The 22,183-nt window shown below is 39.8% G+C and overlaps 1 protein-coding gene across 3 annotated transcripts in view; it reads left to right on the forward strand.

The window, feature by feature from the left end:
- Positions 1-7,946: 7,946 nt before the first annotated feature.
- Positions 7,947-22,183, forward strand: part of LOC115195945 (parathyroid hormone 2 receptor-like) — a 32,915-nt gene continuing 18,678 nt past the window's right edge. Inside the window, exons 1-6 of one of the 3 annotated variants that reach the window (XM_029756303.1) lie at positions 7,947-8,028; positions 10,263-10,362; positions 17,197-17,307; positions 18,153-18,274; positions 18,488-18,585; positions 21,385-21,568. In XM_029756303.1, the coding sequence (XP_029612163.1) occupies positions 10,299-10,362; positions 17,197-17,307; positions 18,153-18,274; positions 18,488-18,585; positions 21,385-21,568 (579 nt within the window). In that variant the 5' untranslated portion in view covers positions 7,947-8,028; positions 10,263-10,298. Of the gene's footprint in view, positions 8,029-8,358; positions 8,719-10,262; positions 10,363-17,196; positions 17,308-18,152; positions 18,275-18,487; positions 18,586-21,384; positions 21,569-22,183 lie in introns of those variants that run through there. The other 2 variants (XM_029756300.1, XM_029756301.1) reach the window with 2 other exon arrangements.

Here is a 22,183-nt window from a genome sequence, read left to right on the forward strand (position 1 = left end):
TGGCTGAGGTCCTTGATGATCTTCTTGGCCTCCCTGTAAGACCGGGCGGTGCAATTGCTGTACCAGACGGTGATACGGATACAGCCTGACAGGATGCTCTCAATTTCTTCAGCCTTCTGAAGTTGAAGAGGCACTGTTGTGCCTTCTTCTCCACGCTGTCTGTGTGAAGGGACCATTTCAGGTTGTCAGTGACATGCATGCCGAGGAACTTGAAGCTTTTGACCATCTTCACTGGGGCCCGACGATGCACTGCAAAAAGTCAGCTCTCAAAAACAAGGGGAAAAAAGCAATAAAATTGGGGAAATATTACTTAAAGTAAAAATATCTAGTCTCAAAGAACGCAAAGAAATCTAAACTAGTGCGGCCAGACTAAAAACAAATACATTTGTCTGGATACAAAGAAAATATTTAAGAATTATTTTCTCAATATGTAGGAAAATGTGCTTAAATTTTGCATCCAATGCTATTGCAATCGTCTTGAAATAAGGCTATATTCCCTGGAATTTACAGAAAAATAGCATATTGTGCTTAAAATAAGTAATCCTGACTAAGATAAATGTACTTGTACTACTACTAGAAATGAGATAGTCTTGCTTTAGGAAAATGTATCTAATTTCTTTTCACTTCCTTATTGAGGACTCAGTATATCCAGTGGCCGCATATGGGCAGAACAAAGGATGCAAAAGCAACAGTGGTCAAGGTGAAAATGAAAATGTAAGACCTATGTCAAGATAACAAATGTGACAGTGCTTTAAACCTTATAATAAACAACAAACGCCCTGCCTATTTATTAAAGGTTATCGGATCGGTTCTCGGATCGGCCGATACACACAGTTCAGTTATCGGGACCGGAAATGAAAAAATTGTATCGTGCAACCCTAGTCAGTAATGAACTTTTTCCACTCGGCCATAGCCTTTTTATATGAAGAAGTCATGTCCCGGTCGTGGATGGCATCAGAGAGGACTTCTGTCTGCAGCACAGAGAGGAGTGTCGCAATGCACTTGGGATATGTGAGGTGAAAGGCATAATAACACACCATAAGATACGTTAGGATGGCATAGATGTCCTCTTTTGGGAAGGTCAGCACAGGCATGTTCCAATGGCCAGTATGCAGATGGTTTCGCAGACAGTCACGACAGGGCTGAAGAGTGGTCTCGCCTGAAGAAAGTTGTTGGGGTCTTCTACAGACTGACACAAACACAAAGAGAAAAACAAATATGACCACAAAAACAATTCACGCTCTTTGTATGTTATGATCAAGTAATATGAAAATTCTAATACATGTACACATTTCTTACCTCAAGGATGTGAAGCATAGCCTCACTTGCATGTCCTAATTTCTTGGGTGGAGACACAGGTGATGGGAACATGTCTGGTAAAGTCTTCATCATGGCGATTGAGTGTTTCACTGTTAAAAAACAAAAATAGACTCATTTGATTTACTGCAGCCAGTTATTTAAACAAACATGAATACTTTCATGGGATTCTCCATTGTCAACAGAGCCAGGAATTACCTTTGTCCAGCAGCGGTGGCTTCATGACCTTTTTGAACACTCCATAAAACTGTGCCTTGTTGTAAAAGGTCCCCCAGTGGGTCTTCAGTTCAGGTATGAAGCGGGAGTTCCCTCGATCGAGGATCCGCCGGAGTTCATCCATAACCTGACACACACACACACACACACACACACACACACAGACAGACAGACAGACAGACAGACAGACAGACAGACAGACAGACAGACAGACAGACAGACAGACAGACAGACAGACAGACAGACAGACAGACAGACAGACAGACAGACAGACAGACAGACAGACAAAGAGGGAGAGACAGAGAGAGAGAGAGAGAGATCCTTACACTATCTAGCTGGAGGCGTAGCACCAGATCGAATTCTCGCAAGCTCACTGTTTTACATTTGCCAGTAGTTTACCCCTGTCCCTGCTATGGCTTCTAACGCTGCTCAGTTCCCACATCGTATCTCATTTGAGATTCAGTCTGGTGTTAACCAGGCTAAGGAAACATAGGCCTACTTAAAATGAATACATTTGCTTACATGATCCAGTTCTCTGAAGCAGGGATACGCTTGAAGTATCTTGGTAGGCCTGTCCTGCTCCTTAGTTGTATCAGAGTCGATGAAGGCCCGTCTTGCTTGGAATTCAAGGTACTGAAGCTGGGAAACATCCTTCTGGTTGGGTCTGGCCTTGGTTTTGTACATCTCCTGTAGAGTTTTATAATGTCTCGCCTGGTTCTGTAGGCTCTCAGTAATTTCTGATGCCAGAAAACATAACAAACCCCACCAATTAACATTTAAAAATGTAGCCTGAAATTAAGACCAATGTTTCATGTTTCCGCTGGTACTACCTGCTTCTTTTTGGGGGTTGTCACATTCTGAATCTTTTTCAAAAGCTGCTTCTTCACAGATTCCTAACATAAACAAACACACAACAAATTGTTTGTTTTATAAATCACATTAAACAAAATCAAATCCAGAAATGAAACAATACAAGCAGACACATGTTGCCCTGATTGATCTGGATGAAGCATATCCCTCCTATTTTGAGTGTCAGATGTTTGCACTTTGACTACCAGGTATCAAACAGTGCTGCGTTTGGAAACATGTGTTGAATACCTGAGTAGTGACTTACCCACTCAGCTCCACTGGCTGCAGATCTGTTCCGCAGCATTGGGTAGTACTCTACGAGACGCTTCTTCATTATAGTGAGTTCACGGCTGCATGGATACTGGAAGTCATCCCCTGCCGCTCTCTTAATGGAAATCATGCTTGTTGCTGTATTTCTGATTAATCGACAGCGAAGATCTTTGGAAACTATATAGTCTTCTTCTTGTCCAGCACAGTGTTTTTCAAAAAAGGTGCTTCTTGATTGCTCCAACTCTGTGTCTGTGTATAAGACATACTGTGGGCTGACAAGCTGTACGGTTCTGGTGGCACCATGTTGGTCTCTTGGGTTTGGAGAGAGGTGGGGGGGTGAAGGGGGGGGGTGGAAGGGGGTGGAGGAGGAGGAGAAGAAGGAGGAGAAGGGAAAGGAGATGGGAGTGAGGCTGAAATCACAGGTCCCAGAGGTGCCTGCTCTACACAGGTCTGATTCTTGACCCTGTATGACATACATTTATTCAATGGTAATTATAAAGGTGAAGAACACCACACTGTGTAACGTCTGCTTCCAGCTCACACTCTCAAACACATAGATCCCCTGAACGCAGCTCACTCTCCAGATCCCAATCACCTGAATTCTGATCACCTGTTCAAATACATGTATGTCATTTACACACACTATTTAGTTCAATTCTTTGCACCCCATCATTGTGAGGTATTGTTTATTTAGATACACATGTCTATATTTTCCATATTAGTCCTCCTGTGTATCATAGTTTTTGTCCATCCTCACTAACGACGCCTTTTTGCCTATTCCCTGCCTGTACTTTTGCCGGATTGCCTGTCATCAACCTCTTGCCTGATACCCTGGACTACATTACCAGCCTTCTCCGTGCCAGTACTGTTGCCTTTTGGACCCCGTGTATGACCTTCTGCCTGCCCCTGGACCCAGCTACCTGCCTCCTCCTGTGGACCTTTACAATAAACACCTGCTGCGCCCTGCACTTGAAACCAGCTCTGTCTCCCATCGTATTCACTACACACTGTAACAACAACCAAACAGCAAACACCAAAAAAACTACATCTTTAGATAAAGGTATTGTAATGATGGCCAGGAAATGTTTCTTTGATAACAGGAAACACTGCCTGCATGTTTAGATTAAATGCAATTTAAAAATAATTTAATGAACGGACAATACACGGACCAAAGTCATACTGTCCATAGGCTAATTGATAATTTTAGCGATAATGACTTATGGCTAAAGCTGGATTAATGTGAAAATAATCAATGATAAATAGGAACAAAACACTTAAATAGCTCTATTGGTGAAACTAAATACAATTTCAAATAATAATCTGTTTCTTTGATGTTGATTGATCATGATGAATATTTATTATAACTCAAAACACTAAAGGAAAAATAACAACTAGGACCGTGCACAGTTCTGTCAGGTACATAAACTAAACAGAAGACAACTACCCACAAACACAGGTGAGAAAAAACCCTACTTAAGTATGATCTCCAATTAGAGACAACTAGGACCAGCTGCCTCTAATTGGAGATCATCCCAAAAAACATAGAAATAAAAAACTAGATCCGAAACATAGCTATACAAAACATAGAAAAACACAAAACACCCCCTGTCACGCCCTGACCTACTCTACCATAGAAAATAACATCTTACTATGGTCAGGACGTGACAGATGTGTGGTACACAGGACAACATTCAACCCGATCAGCTTCTAGCTAACTCCAGCATCACTGATCAGCAATTCCATACATCTGACTCAGATGAAGGGCAAAGGGGCATTGACCAACATGAAGCTGTCACAGTGCAACAAGTAAGTTACTTGGTTGGTGGCAATCTACTGAAAATGACCATATTTTTTTAAGTACTTGGCTATACTAATAGCATTCATAGTCAGTCTTCGCAACCACTTCTCCTGTCACAAACATTGTACTTGTCATGAACTAGTAATGTCCAGCCTGCACATGTCAGGATGATACATTCAATGTCCACTTTTTTTTAGGATCTGACAACACATGACACTGCTTTTGTGATAAATGCCAGAGCCAAGCATCGTCTCTCAGAGGTTTTTTTCTGAACAGAACACAGAATTTGGTTAGTTACATTATGCAGAGCATTTTGTAGTAGTTCAGTGATGGTTGAGTTCATTCTTAGTGCTAGGTTGTCCACCTTACTATTGTTGATCCCTTACAGTGAGGGAAAAAAGTATTTGATCCCCTGCTGATTTTGTACGTTTGCCCACTGACAAAGAAATTATCAGCCTATCATTTTAATGGTAGGTTTATTTGAACAGTGAGAGACAGAATAACAACAACAAAAATCCAGAAAAACGCATGTCAGAAATGTTAGAAAATGATTTGCATTTTAATGAGGGAAATAAGTATTTGACCCCCTCTCAATCAGAAAGATTTGTATGTCCTTATGTTAATTAATGACATTGTTGCTGGGTTACAGCCGTATCAATCATCACTAATGGACAACCTCAGGAAGCAGATGGAGGGAGTGCTAAAGAAGCATTCAGGAAGCACATCAGGTCAACTTGAAAAATATGCAATGGATATATTTGACAATTTCATTGATGCTTTTGCTGGCGTTGCAACAACATTGCAACAACGTTGCAACAACAACTCACAGGACAGTGTTATTAACAAGAAGCAGTTTAGCTGTTTGGACACAGAGGAAATTCCAATTGCTGAAACCATATGCAGGATCAAATGTGGAGGATCAAAATATTTTTTCATCAAAGACAAATTATTTCATTATATACCATTAGTCAAAAGTCTAGAACAGTTCTTATCACACCCAAGGATTTTGTCTATGGTTGAAAAGGACCCCAGATGTGCAGGGAAAGTGCTGTACTACACCCTAGGAAATATAAATCCAAAATACAGGTCTAAACTGGCTGCTATCAGGCTACTTGCCATGGCTAGATCAGCAGACCTACGTCAATCTGGTGTAGATGTACTATTGAATAGAATCAAGGAAGACATGGTTACATTGGGGGGTTAAAATGCAAACTATTAATGGAAAGAAAATGATATATGGTGCCATGGTCTCTCTCTGTGGAGATACCCTGAGACTGTATGAACTAGCAGGGTTCAAAGAGGGTGTGGGCTTTGCCTACAGTAAGTGCAGACACTGTGAGTGTTCTTTTGAGGACATGCAGACACACTTCAACGAGGATGCATATACTAAAAGGACATTGGTGAAGCATGTCAGACAGTGTGATGAAATAGAAAAGGTAAAGATGGACTTGCTTCGCAACAGCCTGAGAACAACATATGGGATCAATAGCAGGAGCAAGTTAGTTGAGTTCCCAGCCTTTGATATTATACAACAAACTCCGCAATACATTATGCATGTAATTCTGGAGGGCATAGCCCCATTGGAAATCAAATGTGTTTTGAATCACCTTGTTGAGTCAGGACAGATTGATCTGGACTCAGTGAATTGTGCTATTCTTGGTTTCCCTTATTCCCCTCTAGATGTTAGAGATCGGCCTTCCCCAATTTCTGTTAGTACATTAACGTCAAGTGATGGTAAACTAAAACATTCATCTGGGAAAATGCTTGTCCTGCTAAGGATATTGCCATTTGTTTTGGAGCGTTTGGAAGTCAATGCATACATACTAATAGAGCTAATTGAGCAAATTGAGCTAATAGAGGTTGTACAGATAGTATTTGCACCTGTTCTTTCCATTGCGATTGTGTCTAGGTTGAAGTTACTCATTGAAAATCATTTGAAGCATTGGAAGGAGCTTTTTCCAGACCGCAATGTTACACCAAAACAGCATTATATGATACATTTGCCATCATAGATAAAATCATTGGGTCCAATGGTAAGACATATGTGTATTCGAGTCTAAACATTGTTTCTTTAAACAATGGGGTTCCAAGCTCAATTTTTGAAAAAAATGTGCAAGTCTTTGATTAATCAGAACCAAATATATGAATGCTGCCAAAATGTTGACATTTCAATGCACCCGATTTTTTCAAATGAAAGGGAGAGGTTAAATATCTTCTCACGCCCTGACCGTAGAGAGCCCTTTTATTTCTCTATTTGGTTAGGTCAGGGTGTGATTTGGGTGGGCATTCTAGACTTTCTATTTCTTTGTTGGCTGGGTATGATTCCCAATCAGAGGCAGCTGTCTATCGTTGTCTCTGATTGGGGATCATACTTAGGCAGCCCTTTTCCCACCTGTGGTTGTGGGATCTTGTTTTGGTACTGAGCTTATGCCCTACTGAACGTTATGTTTTCTATTTATTTTGGTTTTTGTTTCGGTGTTCATCTAATAAATATGATGTACGCTGACCACGCTGCACCCTGGTTTCTTTCTTACGACGAACGTAACAGATCTACAATATTTATGTGGAAAATTGAGGGACTTCCTAGGTTTCAATGATAAATTGCTGTATTAGTCAAATGGCTTGTGATAAATTTTAATAAATACATAACTCAGAAGTCCATGATCTTTGCCAAAGTACTGAATGGTAATATGACAGACTTCTTTTTTGTCGATTCTAGGCTTTATTGTTTGGAATATCTACCATTTCAAACTATACGCTTTGATAGAAATGTCATGGCTTATCAAGTTGAGCTCCCACACTTTGCACAGGCCACTGAGTTAGTGGATGCTGAATAGCTGGTTGATTTTACCTCTTATTACACAATTAACAACAAGAGCCAAGCTTATGTACAAGTCAAATACCATCTTGGGGATGTAATAGAATTGTACAACAGTTGAAATGACTCATAGTGTTTTCCCCAGATATGAAAAGTGTACTGTATTTGTTCTGTACTGTATTTTGTCTATATGATTGCTGTGCTGTGTGTAAGAGACAAAACAGTGAATTCCATTTGGTCATTATCTGTTCTTAATATGTGAAGAGATGAAAAGGATAGGATGCTTGAAAGAAGAAATTCTGACTTCGACAAAGCAGTTTTGCAGTTGTCAGTGTTGATCAAACAGCTTTATAATTCTGGTAATTCTAGTTTCAAGTATTAAGTTACTCAGAATCAGTAATAAAATGTTAGTAACAAGTTATATTATCTTATTAAGATAATTAAGGACAAAAAAGCTTGAAACAAGTGAAATGCTCTAACATAAAAACTGACTGGTAAGAAGATATATCTTGTCAGACAAAAAACACATTTTCCTGCCATTTTTCCTGGCATTTTTAAGACATTCATGACTTTCCCAAAATGCATTCATTTTTAATTTATGTAAATTCGTTTTTAAGACACTCATGAGCGAACGCGAACACACACACACACACACACACACACTGAATCGTGCAGACCGCTGCCGACATCTCTTCCCACATGCCAAAATGTCAGCACCACAGATAGCGCCATTACGTTCAGCCGAGAAATGCAGTTATAGGTAGGTTGGCTAGGCTACAGTAGAGATGAATAGTTATTTGGGTTGTCAGGTGTCAGCAGAAAACTCGATTTTACACGTCTAGCCTATGGATAAATCTGGTTGGAATTTTCTTGCGACTTTTTGACCGTAAAGAGTATTCGTGTTTAACATATATATTTTTAATGGCAATTAACGTTCGTGGCCCCTAAACGAGACAACATGCCCAAATGGTCTCTGTAAAGCAAACTTAGCCTACTAAAATGCTGTTTCAGAGAAAAAACTACAACAGGACACAAGTAGCCTGAATGGCCAGTCATATAGCCTATATATTTTAAGGTGCACAAGTGATCAGTAAAGTTTTTGAACAAGTTTATGGTACATCCTTATTTCAGACGGAAGACATCAAAACTCTGACCAATGCTACGCTATTTCTGCGCCCTTTCTCCTGAAATCCTCTTTCAACAGACTTCCAAGAGCGTTGGATGGAAATACACAGAGTAGGCTAGGCTACATACAGTCGGACTAGCACGAGTTTGACACAACACCTGAACTACTGCGTGCTTCAAAAACACAGCTGATTTTTGAGTTTATCGAAACCTCTGTATGCAACGCTGTCCACCAATTATCTTCAAAATGAATACGATACTTCTGAGTAACTTTGCGAAGTTTCTTTTATGCTGGAATGTAGTTTACCTACACGTTTACGCACAGGTAAGTAGGCTAGCCAATCGAGTAATATTGTTTATGTATTTTTTGTGGAGGAATTAATCCATGGGGGGGGGGGGCAGTTGTACTGTTAGAGGGGGCAGTTCCATTAGACGTTATTGTTGTCATATCGTTTTCTTCACTGCATTGCAGGCATTACCAGGCAAAAGACCATGTTCATAATCATTAGTGTTCCGCGTTGCCGCTGCCTAATAGGATGTAAAAAAAGAACGATAGCAAAAATGTGTTATGTAAAAATTATTTAATACTCCACATTTAGGGGGGCCACGAGGGGGTCCAAAATTGTTGTCACAGGGGCACTGCCCCCCCCCCCCCCCGAACCGCTAGTGCTACCAGCAACATGATGCTAGATTATATACACTGAGTGCACAAAACATTAGGAACACCTTCTCTTTCCACGACATACTGACCAGGTGAATCAAGGTGAAAGCTATGATCTCTTATTGATGTCAATCAATATAGATGAAGGGGAGGAGACAGGTTAATGAAGGATTTTTAAGCCATGAAACAATTTAGACATGGATTGTGTATGTGTGCCATTCAGAAGGTGAATGGGCAAGACAAAATATTGAAGTCCCTTTCAACTGGGTATGGTAGTATGTGCCCATTAGGGTGTTTCAAGAACTGCAACGCTGTTGGATTTTTCACGCTCAACAGTTTCCCCTGTGTGTCAAAAATGGTCCAACACCAAAAGGACATCCAGCCAACTTGACACAACTGTGGGAAGCATCCCTGTGGAGCGCTTTTGACACCTTGTAGAGTCCATGCCTCGACGAAACAGTATTACCCTATGTTTAGGCAGGCTATTGCAAGTCTAGTTGACAAACTTCTTGGCATAATAAATTTGGTTGCTTTTTTCTTGCATCCACAATTCCCTATTCCTCTACTCCTTTACCATTTCCTCTCTGTCTATCTTTTAAAATATTTATTCTGTAAATGGGAAAACTAAGATGGATATTTCTAAATATTTTCATTTACAAAGTGGCGGCCATCATCCAATTTCTTTTCCCCACATATTATGTTTCTTCCTTTGGTGCTATTTCATATGGAAATGTAATCGGTTATGTATTGTTATTCAGCCATGCACGCTTCCGTACTCATCAGTCAGTGTTTGCATATAAATTGTTGACTGGTACTCAACATCCACTTCCTCCTTGAATGCATTTAAATGAGGCGGAACTATGAGCACAGTGCATCAGCGTGTGTGTGTGTCGATTGCTTACTGTGATGTATATGACTTATGTTTAATTTATGAAGTATGTGTTATGCTACGGTATACTGTATGTCACTGTAATTATGACATTAGATTTTATCAAAGTTTTTATATCAAAGCCACTTTACCATTTCTGCTCTTGTCATGTTTGAGATCCAAATGATCTCTGGGGTTAAGATTCCCCTAGGTACATATCTAGGATCAGCTTCCCCTCTCCAATCCTAACCTTAACCATTAGTGGGGGAAATGCTAATCTGACCCAAGGTCAATATCTAAGGGGCAACTTTTTGAATCAATGCTGCAATCTACTCTGTAGGTTCATCCAGAGGTCGGCCTCACAGCACAGGAGCAGATGTACCTACTGTATGATGTCAAAGTTGAGTGCCATCAGAACATCTCCACACACAACCCTGCAGGTGGGCAAACACTGACTTACGTAAATCGTTTTATCTTTGGGCAGCATAGGAAATGTACCAACTTATTGGTTTGGGTTTCTGTAATTGGTACCCACTAAGCAGATGATTGGTCTACCTAGCTTTACCAGAGCCCCATTGGCCAGCCTGTTTCCAGCTGGATCCAGACAGACCTTTATGGTAACCGTAGCGGCCCGGGTGGCAGAGCCACCCACCATACTTCATCCTGTCTGAAGAGAACAAATCCCATAACTTGACCTGTTTTTGCCTCCTGCGTATTGGAAAAGGGGTTGTGTTTCGAGAGACGGGCAAACACTAGCCTGCTCCACGTCTGCCCACATTCTCCCAGGCTTCACTCAGTCAGAGATTGGAGTTGGTGAAAGAGACTGTATGTGGTGCTGCTGCATGTACACTTTGACACACTGAACTCCTTGCATTTCTCACATTGTCAGTCAATGTTCAACATGAGATTTACTGAATTGAGTCATGCTTTTAGCAAAAAATGTGTATTCTGATATTTATCCAAATGATTTATTATCCACCCCCAAATGATTATAATATATTTTTTAATTGGGGTAACTTGAGACAACTTTTGATACAGCATGGATGAAAACTACAACTACAGAAGTGGTCTTAGGGAGGGGGAAAAAGAACTGGGATGATGGCCACCACTTAGTAAACGAAAACATTTTTAAAAATTCTTCTTCGTTTCCCATATAGGCACTCTTGAAGAACGGAAGGAGGAACTTCTTGAAAAGCCTTTATTTACTTGGAATACCACTGCAGTTTGATTAGACAAAGATGACTTAAGATCACTGCTGTGTGTCTCCCTAGCCACAGAATGTGTGGGTGCTGAAATGTGGATTTATTCCATTCATTTGAATCTGCCAATTTACCAGTCACAAACCTGCAGTTGTTTCTCTTTCTGGCTGCTGCTCTCCATATAACTATCCTCCATGTGTCCGCCCACATTCTGTAGCAGTGTGAGAGCTGGATAAAAACAAACCGCTTTGTGTGTTTGATCCAGAATCTACCAGCCATTAAAACCAGGTGGGAGAATAGAAATATCAGAACACAAACAGATATTGGAGCATAATGGCTAATTACAGTGTATTTATTGTTTGGTGACTGTTTAAATATAAACAGACCAGCATCTGATACCCATCCAAATTTTGTCATGACGGAAGTATTACGGTTTCACTGGGAGGCAACATGAAAATACAGTTTGCTATATCCTCTGAAAGATGCAGAAATGACAGTGACACTTTATTTTAAGGGTCCATTATAAAACATTTATAAGGCATTTACAAACAGTTTTCCCACCATGTATTAATCATTATTCCCATATTTGTAAATATTAGTTAGCTAGTTATTCACAAGTGTATATATACACATGACCAAAAGTATGTGGGCTTGCTTCCAAGAGCATTAGTGAGGTCGGACACTGATGTTGGGCATTTAGGCCTGACTTGCAGTCGGTGTTCCAATTCATTCCAAAGGTGTTCGATGGGGTTGAGGTCAGGGCTCTGTGCAGGCCAGTCAAGTTCTTCCACACTGATCTCGACAAGCCATTTCTGTATGGACGTCACTTTGTGCATGGGGGCATTGTCATGCTGAAACAGGAAAGGGCCTTCCCCAAACGGTTTGCCACAAAGTTGGAAGCACAGAATCGTATGGAATGTCATTGTATGTTGAAGCATTAAGATTTCCCTTCACTGGGACTAAGGGGCCTTGCCGAACCATGAAAAACAGCCCCAGACCATTATTCCTCCTCCACCAAACTTTACAGTTGTCACTATGCATTCGGGCAGGTAGCGTTTTCCTGGCATCCGCCAAAGCCAGATTCGTCCGTCGGACTGCCAGATGGGAAAGCGTGATTCATCATTCCAGAGAATGCGTTTCAACTGCTCCAGAGTCCAATGGCGGTGAGCTTTACATCACTCCAGCTGACGCTTCGCATTGCGCATGGTGATCTTAGGCTTGGGTGCGGTTGCACAAACAGTTCATGTGCTGACGTTGCTTCCAGAGGCAGTTTGGATCTCGGTAGTGAGTGTTGCAACCGAGGACAGAGGATTTTTACGCGCTACGCGCTTCAGCACTCGACTGTCTCGTTCTGTGAGCTTGTGTGGCCTACCACTTCGTGGCTGAGCTATTGTTGCTCTTAGACATTTCCACTTCACAGTAAGAGCACTTACAGTTGACCCGGGCAGCTGAAATAGCTGAATCCACTAATTTGAAGGTGTGTCCACATATGTTTGTAAACATTCTGTGTTTCGTGCTTATTCTTTTACCAGTGTTAGGTTCTTATTTTTCAGAGTAAATAACTCACGGACACTAGAGAAGCTAACAAAGTTTAATTCTGTCCAAAGGTTCTGTACAGCTGTAATTCAAACAACCCAACATTTCTCACATCACAGATATATATATCCCACTTAAGACACTCCTCCTTCTCTCCAATCCTTTCATCTTATGGTTCTACAGGAAAAGAGTAACAGGATACTAAACCCTTATTACTTCCTTCAGGGGATCTGACCTCACCTCCTGACCTCAACCCCTCCTTCACCTAATCTACAGATGTCCATCTGTCTTTCCTGTATCAACGCAGTGCTTTCCTTCCGTCCCCCAACACATTCCAACGCCGTCTGGCTTTCTACAGAGAACCATTAACTTCAGACATAAAACCCAGTCTCTTTCACTCCTAATATTCTATGCTTCTTCTCTATCATTCATTTAATGTCTCAATGTTCAAAATGTCGAATCCAACACCAGATACTGCTGGAATGTTTACCAATGGCATGCATCTTTTTGTAGGAAATTACACTGGTCTCTGAAAACATTTATAAGCTATTTAAAAAGTATAAATAGTGCTCACTTTAGATTAGGGACTGAAAAATGACTTTACTAATCACACAATTTTTATAAATGCCATATAAATCGTTTATTATGGACCCTTAATAAAATAAAGTGTTACCAAAATGAGGAAAGTACAATATTTCTGAACATTGTCCATGTTTAAAATTGTAATTTAAATCAAGCCTATCATGATTGTGTTAATATTTTTTTTAATCAAATGGCATTGTAGTCTTATAAAATTAATTAAAATTGCACAAATGATATTATAATTATGTTGACATGAAACAGTTGTATGATATAGAGTCCATTATTACAGTAAGTATTTTACATTCATTCATTAGGCTACAAGCCTTATGATTGGCAATGCTCTTATAGGTCATTATTTCCTTGGGGTGGGAATAGAGAACCAGAAGCAGCTGTCAAATACGGTAACAACGAGACATCAACTAATCTACTCGTAAATCTTGTGGGTTTTTTGTTTGAATCCTGATTATTTTAGCACGCAGGTTTATGTAATCTCCCATTAGTATTGTTTAAAGAAAACCAGTGCTAATATGCTGGAGCTCAGCTTCTTCTTTACGATTGGCCAAACATGTTCACTTAATGTCATGGGATTATGTAAACATCATCTTTGTTGTATGAGGTGTTGTATCCAGACCCTGGTCAAATATATTCTCTAAAATGCATGACAATGTTCGAATTGTGCTTGATTTAGTGTACACTCTTAGAGCAAAATATTCTGAAATGGTTATTTGGCTGTCCCCATAGGCACAGGAGAACCTTTTTTGGTCCCAGGTAGAACTCTTTTGGGTTGCGTGCAGAATCCTCTGTGTCTACATTGAATCAAAAAGGGTTATTCAAAGCATCCTCCTATGGGAACAGCCGAAGAGCCCTTTTAGGTTAGCATTTTTTCTTCTAAGAGTGTAGTTGTACTTTTTGGGACTATAACAGATACATTACATTTTATTGACAAAGAGATATGCTAACTGTGGATAACAGTCGTTCAAGTACAGCATAACTAGCTAGCTAGCAAAGCGATTCACATTTCCTGCTATCTAACCAAATGACACCTGCATCTCTAGATGTAGTCACCGAAAAACGACATGAGGGAAAAAGTTGGTCACTCACTCACTCCTCCAATGACATGACATCCTCCTAGCAGCTAGCTAGCTAGCTAACGTTAGGCTCCGTGTTTTTAGCTTGCTAAATAAATAGTTAGCTACATAAATCAATGCGCTAGCCCAGGGATGTCAAACTCAATCAGCGCACAGGCCATATTGAAAAAACACAATGAATTTGTGGGCCAGACATACAGTAGCCTACTTGCAACTGCGACCCAAACTGGCCATTGTTTTATTAGAAAAATATGTCCCTTTATAATGTCCTCTTATGTACATAGGATGCTGTATATAGCATCTTAACAAATGAAAACAAGAAATAACTAATATTTGTTTAGCTTTTGATACTATATTTGCAGATGCGCATAATATGCATCAAGCCTAATCAAAAAGTATTGAATAACTCCAAATCATTTTTTTGCACTGCATCAATCACCAGTGCAGTTGAATGCAGCATTGCTGTATGGGGCACTCAACATGTATTGTAGTTGAGTAGCCAGCCTAGGCTACTGCTTAAATGTTTCTGTAACAGGCCAATATGTTTCTCCTGTGCATGGTGTTTTGTTGCAGGTTTTGTTTTTTGGTTATTCATTGTCAAGCTTTAAAAACCGAAGCCAGGCTGCAACATTTTAGTAGCCTAGCTAGGACTGTTGCATGTATCTGTCTACACTTTCTCCCCGCTGCACGCTGTAATCGGGACACATGAAAGCAGCACAATTGAAGTTGAATTCACCGATTCAGGGCACATCAGGCCATCATTTCATAAAGTAGATGTCTCAACTCATTTATACTCGCTTGTGTGTCCTATTCGGGCTGTGGGCCTTGCTTGACACATGCGCTAGCCTATTAGCCACATTATGACTGACTTGTGATCATTGTCCTTGCTGGTTTGATTGTATTTGACATTCCCAGCCTTAGTTACAGTTGTCCTTTTTGTCAAAATAATGAGTCCTTGAAACTGAAACAGTGCATCCCAAATGGGTGGAGGCAGCAAACAATGTACCAGGCCATCTGATTTACAACCTGATCGCAATATCTTTTGGACTACCAAGAAATGTATTGGTAAATGATATTAATCATGCATTGAACCACATCCATTTATACTGCCAACAATGCCTTACTTTACGTCATGGAATTTTGAGTGAAATAGAACCTATTTTTAAAACCTCATCAAGTTGGCTTTGAAGCATAAACTGGGAATTTGATATTTGTGACTGATATTATGATTGTCTGTTTGTTTCATATCTTCAAAGTAGTTAAAACACTGTCATTTCCACTTTAAGGTATTTCACACTGTCCGCACATGTGTTGACCTGGCAAGTGGGTCCCAAACCCCAATATGGCACATTTCCTGTCTGTCAGTTTAAATCGATACAACATGCGTTGATGTCTCAAATGATAATGTGACTCAAACCAGCTATAATCAGATCCAATTTGGCTCTGAGATAATGAAGTATGACAATATACGCATAGGAAGGCTACTGCAGCTGAGACACTGAAACATACAAATATCCACTTCTCTTTAGACCTGGAATGCAATCATAAAATACATGGATATATTTGAATCTATTTGCTTCTTATTTTCTCTCTCACTTAGGTCTTTATTACTCAGTCTCAGTGCACGTCCCAAATGGCACTAAAGGTAGTGCACTATAAAGGGAATAGGGTGCCATTTGGGACGCACTACCACCCCAGTCACTTGTTTCACTGAACCATCAGGAGGGCTAGCTGACAAAAGATGACAACCTATTACTCATAGTGCTCTCCCACTAGCCTACTCATCTGGTGGACAGATAGTATATATAGCTGTAATGACTATGAGCAATGTTCTTGCACTTGTCGCTAATGAGTGACTCATAAGATTTGTCTTTCCATCTCACCCTCTCATCCTGGAATATAGATTAATATTAGAAATGTGTTTAATCAAGGAGGTTTAAATAGACATATTGGAAGAAATATGTTTTCTCCTTGGAGCTGAGTTGTAGTATATTGATCCTTCTTGAACTTGTTTCATTGATGACATTGATGTGGACTGAGTGCACACTGCTGGAAATGTGCCCTTTTTTAAATTGAGTGGATCAATGTCCAGTGTCTGCAGGATTACCAGCACATACCATGGACAGGCACAAAAGCAACAAGTCAATGAAACCTTTCGATGATAATGCCTCGAGTTCCATAGCAGTGATTTCTTTTAAATTCAGATTTATCTGAAAGAGTGTCCATGGGATTTGGCCTGGGAGCCTCTGTTCCCTTGATGACGATACAACACAATGTCCAAATTAATGTCACTTATGAACGTAAAAACGTCAAATAGGTACATCACACATATTGACGTTTGTGATTGTGAAGATTTGACGTATGATGGCAATATGTCAGTAAATTATACATATTTGGCATATTACCATAGTATATTATCTAGGGATGGGCACTAATATGGAAAATCCATACTAATATATCACATGATTTTTTTTTATATGATATCGATATATATTGGTTTTATAAAAACATTGTTTTTACTTTTCTGTTCACCTCCACGGCTCTGTGAAGTCCAGACAAGTGCTTTCTGATTGCTCATTGGACCATATGTGAAAGTTAAACCTACAGTTTAAATAAGTCCATTCACCATGAATGGGCCCATCAGCAGGCAATTAAGTCACTAAGTTGAGAGCCTGTGAGAAGGTCTATGAGAGGGGTTTGTGCATGCAGGAACAGTCATGTACAGAATGGGTTTTTACATAATAGTATAAGTTAACAGGAACGGTTAAACCAATGTCATCCATATATCGATATCAAATGCAAATAAAATTATCAGTATTGATGCCCACCACTAACATTACCTTACTCCCCTTTTCCACTATGTATCCAGATGACCTTTGTCCCCCTGGCTGGGACGGTCTGATCTGTTGGCCCCAGGGATCCCCCGGAGCGCTAACCAAGGTCCCCTGCCCCAGCTACATCTACGACTTCAACCATCAAGGTATTGGGGTATAGATAGGCAACACACTTGCTATTCTCATGGAGACAGATTTACTAAGCGTTTGCGCTAGGTGCAAAGTTTGCCTTTTCTTTTTGAAAGGTATATAACCCTCAAAGAAGTCTTTGTTTACGCTTTACCTTAAAGCTAGAATATTTAGTTGCTATATCCATTTTTGGACTTATACATTAATGGTATACACCCATTTGATTCTTGAAGAATATACACGGAGCATACAAAGCATTAGGAACACCTGCTCTTTCTAAGACATGACCAGGTGAATCCAGGTGAAAGTTATGATCCCTTATTGATGTAACTTGTTAAATCCACTTCAGTCAGTGTAGATGAAGGGGAGGAGAACGATTAAAGAAGTTTCCCCGTGTGTGTCAAAAATAGTCCACCACTCAAAGGACATCCAGCCAACTTGACACAACTGTGGGAAGCATTGGAGTCAACATGGGCCAGCATCCCAAGCAATGTACATGTAATGGATTTAACCTATTGAATTGTTTGATGAGCATGAAAACGATGTAAACCATATCCCATGGCCGTCTCAGTCAAGAGATCTCAGCCCAAATGAACACTTATGGGAGATTCTGGAGCGGCACCTGAGGCAGCGTTTTCCACCACAAACAAAACACCAAATTATATAATTTATTTTTGAAGAATGGTGACGCATCCCTCCAATAGAGTTCCAGACACTTGTAGAATCCATTCCAAGTTTGCTTTGGACCTGTTCTGGCTCGTGGTGGCTCAACGCCCTATTAAGACGCTTAATGTTGGTGTTTCCTTTGTTTTGGCAGTTACCTGTATGTTGCAATGTAAATGACCAGACCATGTGTGTCCAGGTCATGCATACAGGAAGTGTGATGTCAACGGTTCCTGGGTTTCTGTGGAGGGGTTGAACCGAACGTGGTCCAATTATTCTGACTGCTTGAGATTCCTTTTACCTGGTCAAGAGGAGGAAAAGGTAATCCCAATCACCACTTCAGTCACACCAAAGATTCCAATTAACATTGTTGTGGTTGCAGACTTGACTCATGACAATACTTGAGTTGCTCTGACTCACGCTAGCAGCGTAGCTACACTGTGGCGTTGGGAAAACGGTAGGTTTTTAGCTTTTTTTAACTTTTTGCCGGCGTAAACAGTGTAGCCGGCCTGTAAGATATCCATTTCTCTCTAGCAGGACTTCTTTGACCGGCTGTACGTCATGTACACCATTGGATATGCACTGTCCTTCATCTCTCTTCTAGGGGCCATTGTCATCATAGGCTACTTCAGGTAAGACAGCCTTGTGTTCCAACAATTGGTCTTTTCTCCAGAAGTGTACAATTGTTTTTTTAATTCTTATACCCAGTCATTTCCTTTCAGTCATAGACCAATGCAGAACAGACATGTTCCCTAGTATCCGGGTTCCCTTCAATGAAAAGTCTTTGCTGCTCTATCCATCTGTGTAATTGCCACTGAGGTCATACAGCAGTAGGCCTCATCTGTTCATCACCATTTTCCAAAAACAGCCTCACAATAAATGATAAGTAAAAATAAATATCCTGGCCAATCCTCTTGACTCATCTCCAAATTCTCTGGGAAATGCCATCCCCAAGATAAAAAATAATGCATTACCTGAAGACCCACTTGGCACAGCATGCCACTTCAATGTGGAAATTTGGGTAATATTTGGTTGAGACGTTGATCAATGAGATTTCAATCTTTATTCACCCACTCAAAAAAAACTGCCAGAGGTTTTGTCACGGTTGTCGTAAGGAGAAGCGGACCAAAGTACAGCGTGTGTCAATACATAAACAATAAACTGAACGAACAAAACAACAAACCGTGACGCAGAGGTGAAAACATACACTACTCAAAAACAATCTCCCACAAACCCAGGTGGGGAAAAAAACCTACTTAAGTATGATCTCCAATTAGAGACAACGAGGACCAGCTGCCTCTAATTGGAGATCATCCCAAACAAAACCAACATAGAAATACAAAACTAGAACATGAACATAGAAATAGAAAGCATAGAAAAACACCCCCTGTCACGCCCTGACCTACTCTACCACAGAAAATAACATCTTACTATGGTCAGGACGTGACAGGTTTGTTGAATTCCCAATGTGTTTTCACTATGCTTTCAACCATCTATAAGAACAACTAAATTCCAATGGAAAAACAATGTTCGATTTTTGGTGTAGTTGTCATCTAAATGTGTTATCACTGAACTTTAAACCATTTAAAAGCACAACAAAATTCAAATGGGAATACAATGTCATATTTTGTATTTATACAACAACTTAATGTGTTATTACTGTGCTCATGGAACAAATGGCAAAAATCACTGAAGCTGGAGACATATCTCCCTCTCTAACTTTAAGCATCAGCTGTCAGAGCAGTTTACCAATCACTGTACCTGTACACAGCCAATCTGTAAATAGCCCACCCAACTACCTCATCCCCATATTGTTGTTTATCTTCTTGCTCTTTTGCACCCCAGTGTCTCTACTTGCACATCATCATCTGCACATCTATCTATCACTCCAGTGTTAATGCTAAATTGTAATTATTTCGCCTCTATGGCCTATTTATTGCCTTACCTCCCTAATCTTCTACATTTGCACACACGGTACATAGATTTTTCTATTGTGTTATTGACTGTACGTTTGTTTATGTGTAACTCTGTGTTGTTGTTTTTGTCACACTGCTTTGCTTTATCTTGGCCCGGGTCGATGTTGTAAATGAGAACTTGTTGTCAACTGGCCTACCTGGTTAAATAAAGGTGAAATAAAAATAAACAAAATAAAATTCATCAAATAGCACAACCAAATAACCTGGATTACATATGAGATTACATTAAAAGTACATAGTGCAAGTGATCAATGCTGTTCAAGATTCTTCATAGGTTATTATAGAAATTGTAAAGATCTCCACAGACCTGCGACCTTTGCATGCTATCTTGAACATGCACACTTTCTTTGATTACATAAGAAGACATTTATAGTTACAGTAGGCTAACCTCAACATTTGGCCATGGATGTGTGACTCATTTTAAGGTTGAATAAACACTGTTACATTATTTTGTAAGATAGCCTTAACTTTAGGCTGTTTGCTGTATTACAAAATTATTATTGAATTGTGTTTGGTTGACAACTCAGCCAAATATCAACATTTTAAAGGATATCTAATACTTGGATAGTTTCATCTGAGCCACTGGCTTAATCATATTCTTCATTTTTGTTGGTTTAGTTGGAGACGTGAATCCTACATATTATTTGTTAACTTGTCGAAAGGTTAACAGGCTAGTTACTGCACACCAAAACTGAATTGTGTTTGGTTGTCAACACAACCAAATATCAACATTTAATGAGATGTAACTTTTGTGTCACTGACTTCGTCTGGCCTTAATTCCAGTTTGTCTAAAACACGCTTTGTACAAGTTAGGAGGAATGGGCCAACATTCACCCAATTAATTGTGGGACGCTTGTGGAAGGCTGCCCAAAACGTTTGACCCAAGTTAAACAATTTAAAGGCAATGCTACCGAATACTAATTGAGTGGATGTAAACTTCTGACCCACTAGGAATGTGATGAAAGAAATATAAGCTGAAATAAATTATTCTCTCTACTATTATTCTGACATTTCACATTCTTAAAATAAAGTGGTGATCCTAACTGACCTAAGACAGGGAATTTTTACTCGGATTAAATGTCAGGAATTGTTTAAAACTGAGTTTAAATGTATTTGGCTAAGGTGTATGTAAACTTCCGACTTCAACTGTATATGTATTAACAGTACGTTTCCAAATTCCTCTCAACACAATAAACTATGTTTGAATGCCAAAAAACAAAAATGTAGATGCCTAGAATTTATCTCTAGGTTTCTACCTAGGTTTCTTCCTTCGAGGTAGTTTTTCTTAGCCACTGTCCTTTTGCTACTGCTTTGCTTACTCTTTGAGGTTTGGGCAGGGCAAAGCACTTTGTGACAACTGCTGATGTAAAAGGGTTTTTATAAAGTGTATTTCATCGATTGAATATATTGATTGTTGAGCCTTGAGTGTTTTACCCCTGTCTGCCTGCCATGCAGACGCCTCCACTGCACCAGGAACTACATCCACGTGCACCTGTTCATGTCCTTCATGCTGCGTGCCGTCAGCATCTTTGTCAAAGACAAGGTGGTCCACACCAACGGAGGTCTGCAGGAATTTGACACAGCGCTTATGGACAACTACAAGACCATCTCTGCTATGCCCCTTGACAACTCCCAGTTTGTGAGTACAGTAATGTTCTTCCCTTCGACTTCAAGGTCAGTTTGTTTGCTGTATGACATGCACTTAAAAGCTTGCTCTCAAGTGTCAGCAACATAGGGGGGGTCGATAAATACACATCGAATACAAGACATTAAAAATCTAAATCACATAAAATGTTATTGGCCGCGAACACATATTTAGCCAGATGTTATTGTGGGTGTAGCGAAATGCTTGTGTTCCTACCTCCAATAGTGTAGTAATATCTAACAATACACAACAATACACACACAAAATAAAAGAACGGAATTAAGAAATATTAGGGTGATCAATGAGTCCGGAGTATAAATATACAGTGCCTTCAGCAGGTATTCATACCCCTTGACCTTTTCCACATTTTGTTACATTACAGCCTTATTCTAAAATATTTTTTTTTTAATGCATCAGCAATCTGCACACATTACCCCATAATAGACATTTTTGCACATTTTTATACAGAATTAAAAACTGAAATATCACATTTACATAAGTATTCAGACCCTTTGATATGAGACTTGAAATTGAGCTCAGGTGCATTGATCATCCTTGAGATGTTTCTACAACTTGATTTGAGTCCACCTGTGGTAGATTCAAATGATT

The sequence above is a fragment of the Salmo trutta genome, chromosome 6 (genome assembly GCF_901001165.1).
Source record: "Salmo trutta chromosome 6, fSalTru1.1, whole genome shotgun sequence".
Classification (NCBI taxonomy): Eukaryota; Metazoa; Chordata; class Actinopteri; order Salmoniformes; family Salmonidae; genus Salmo; species Salmo trutta.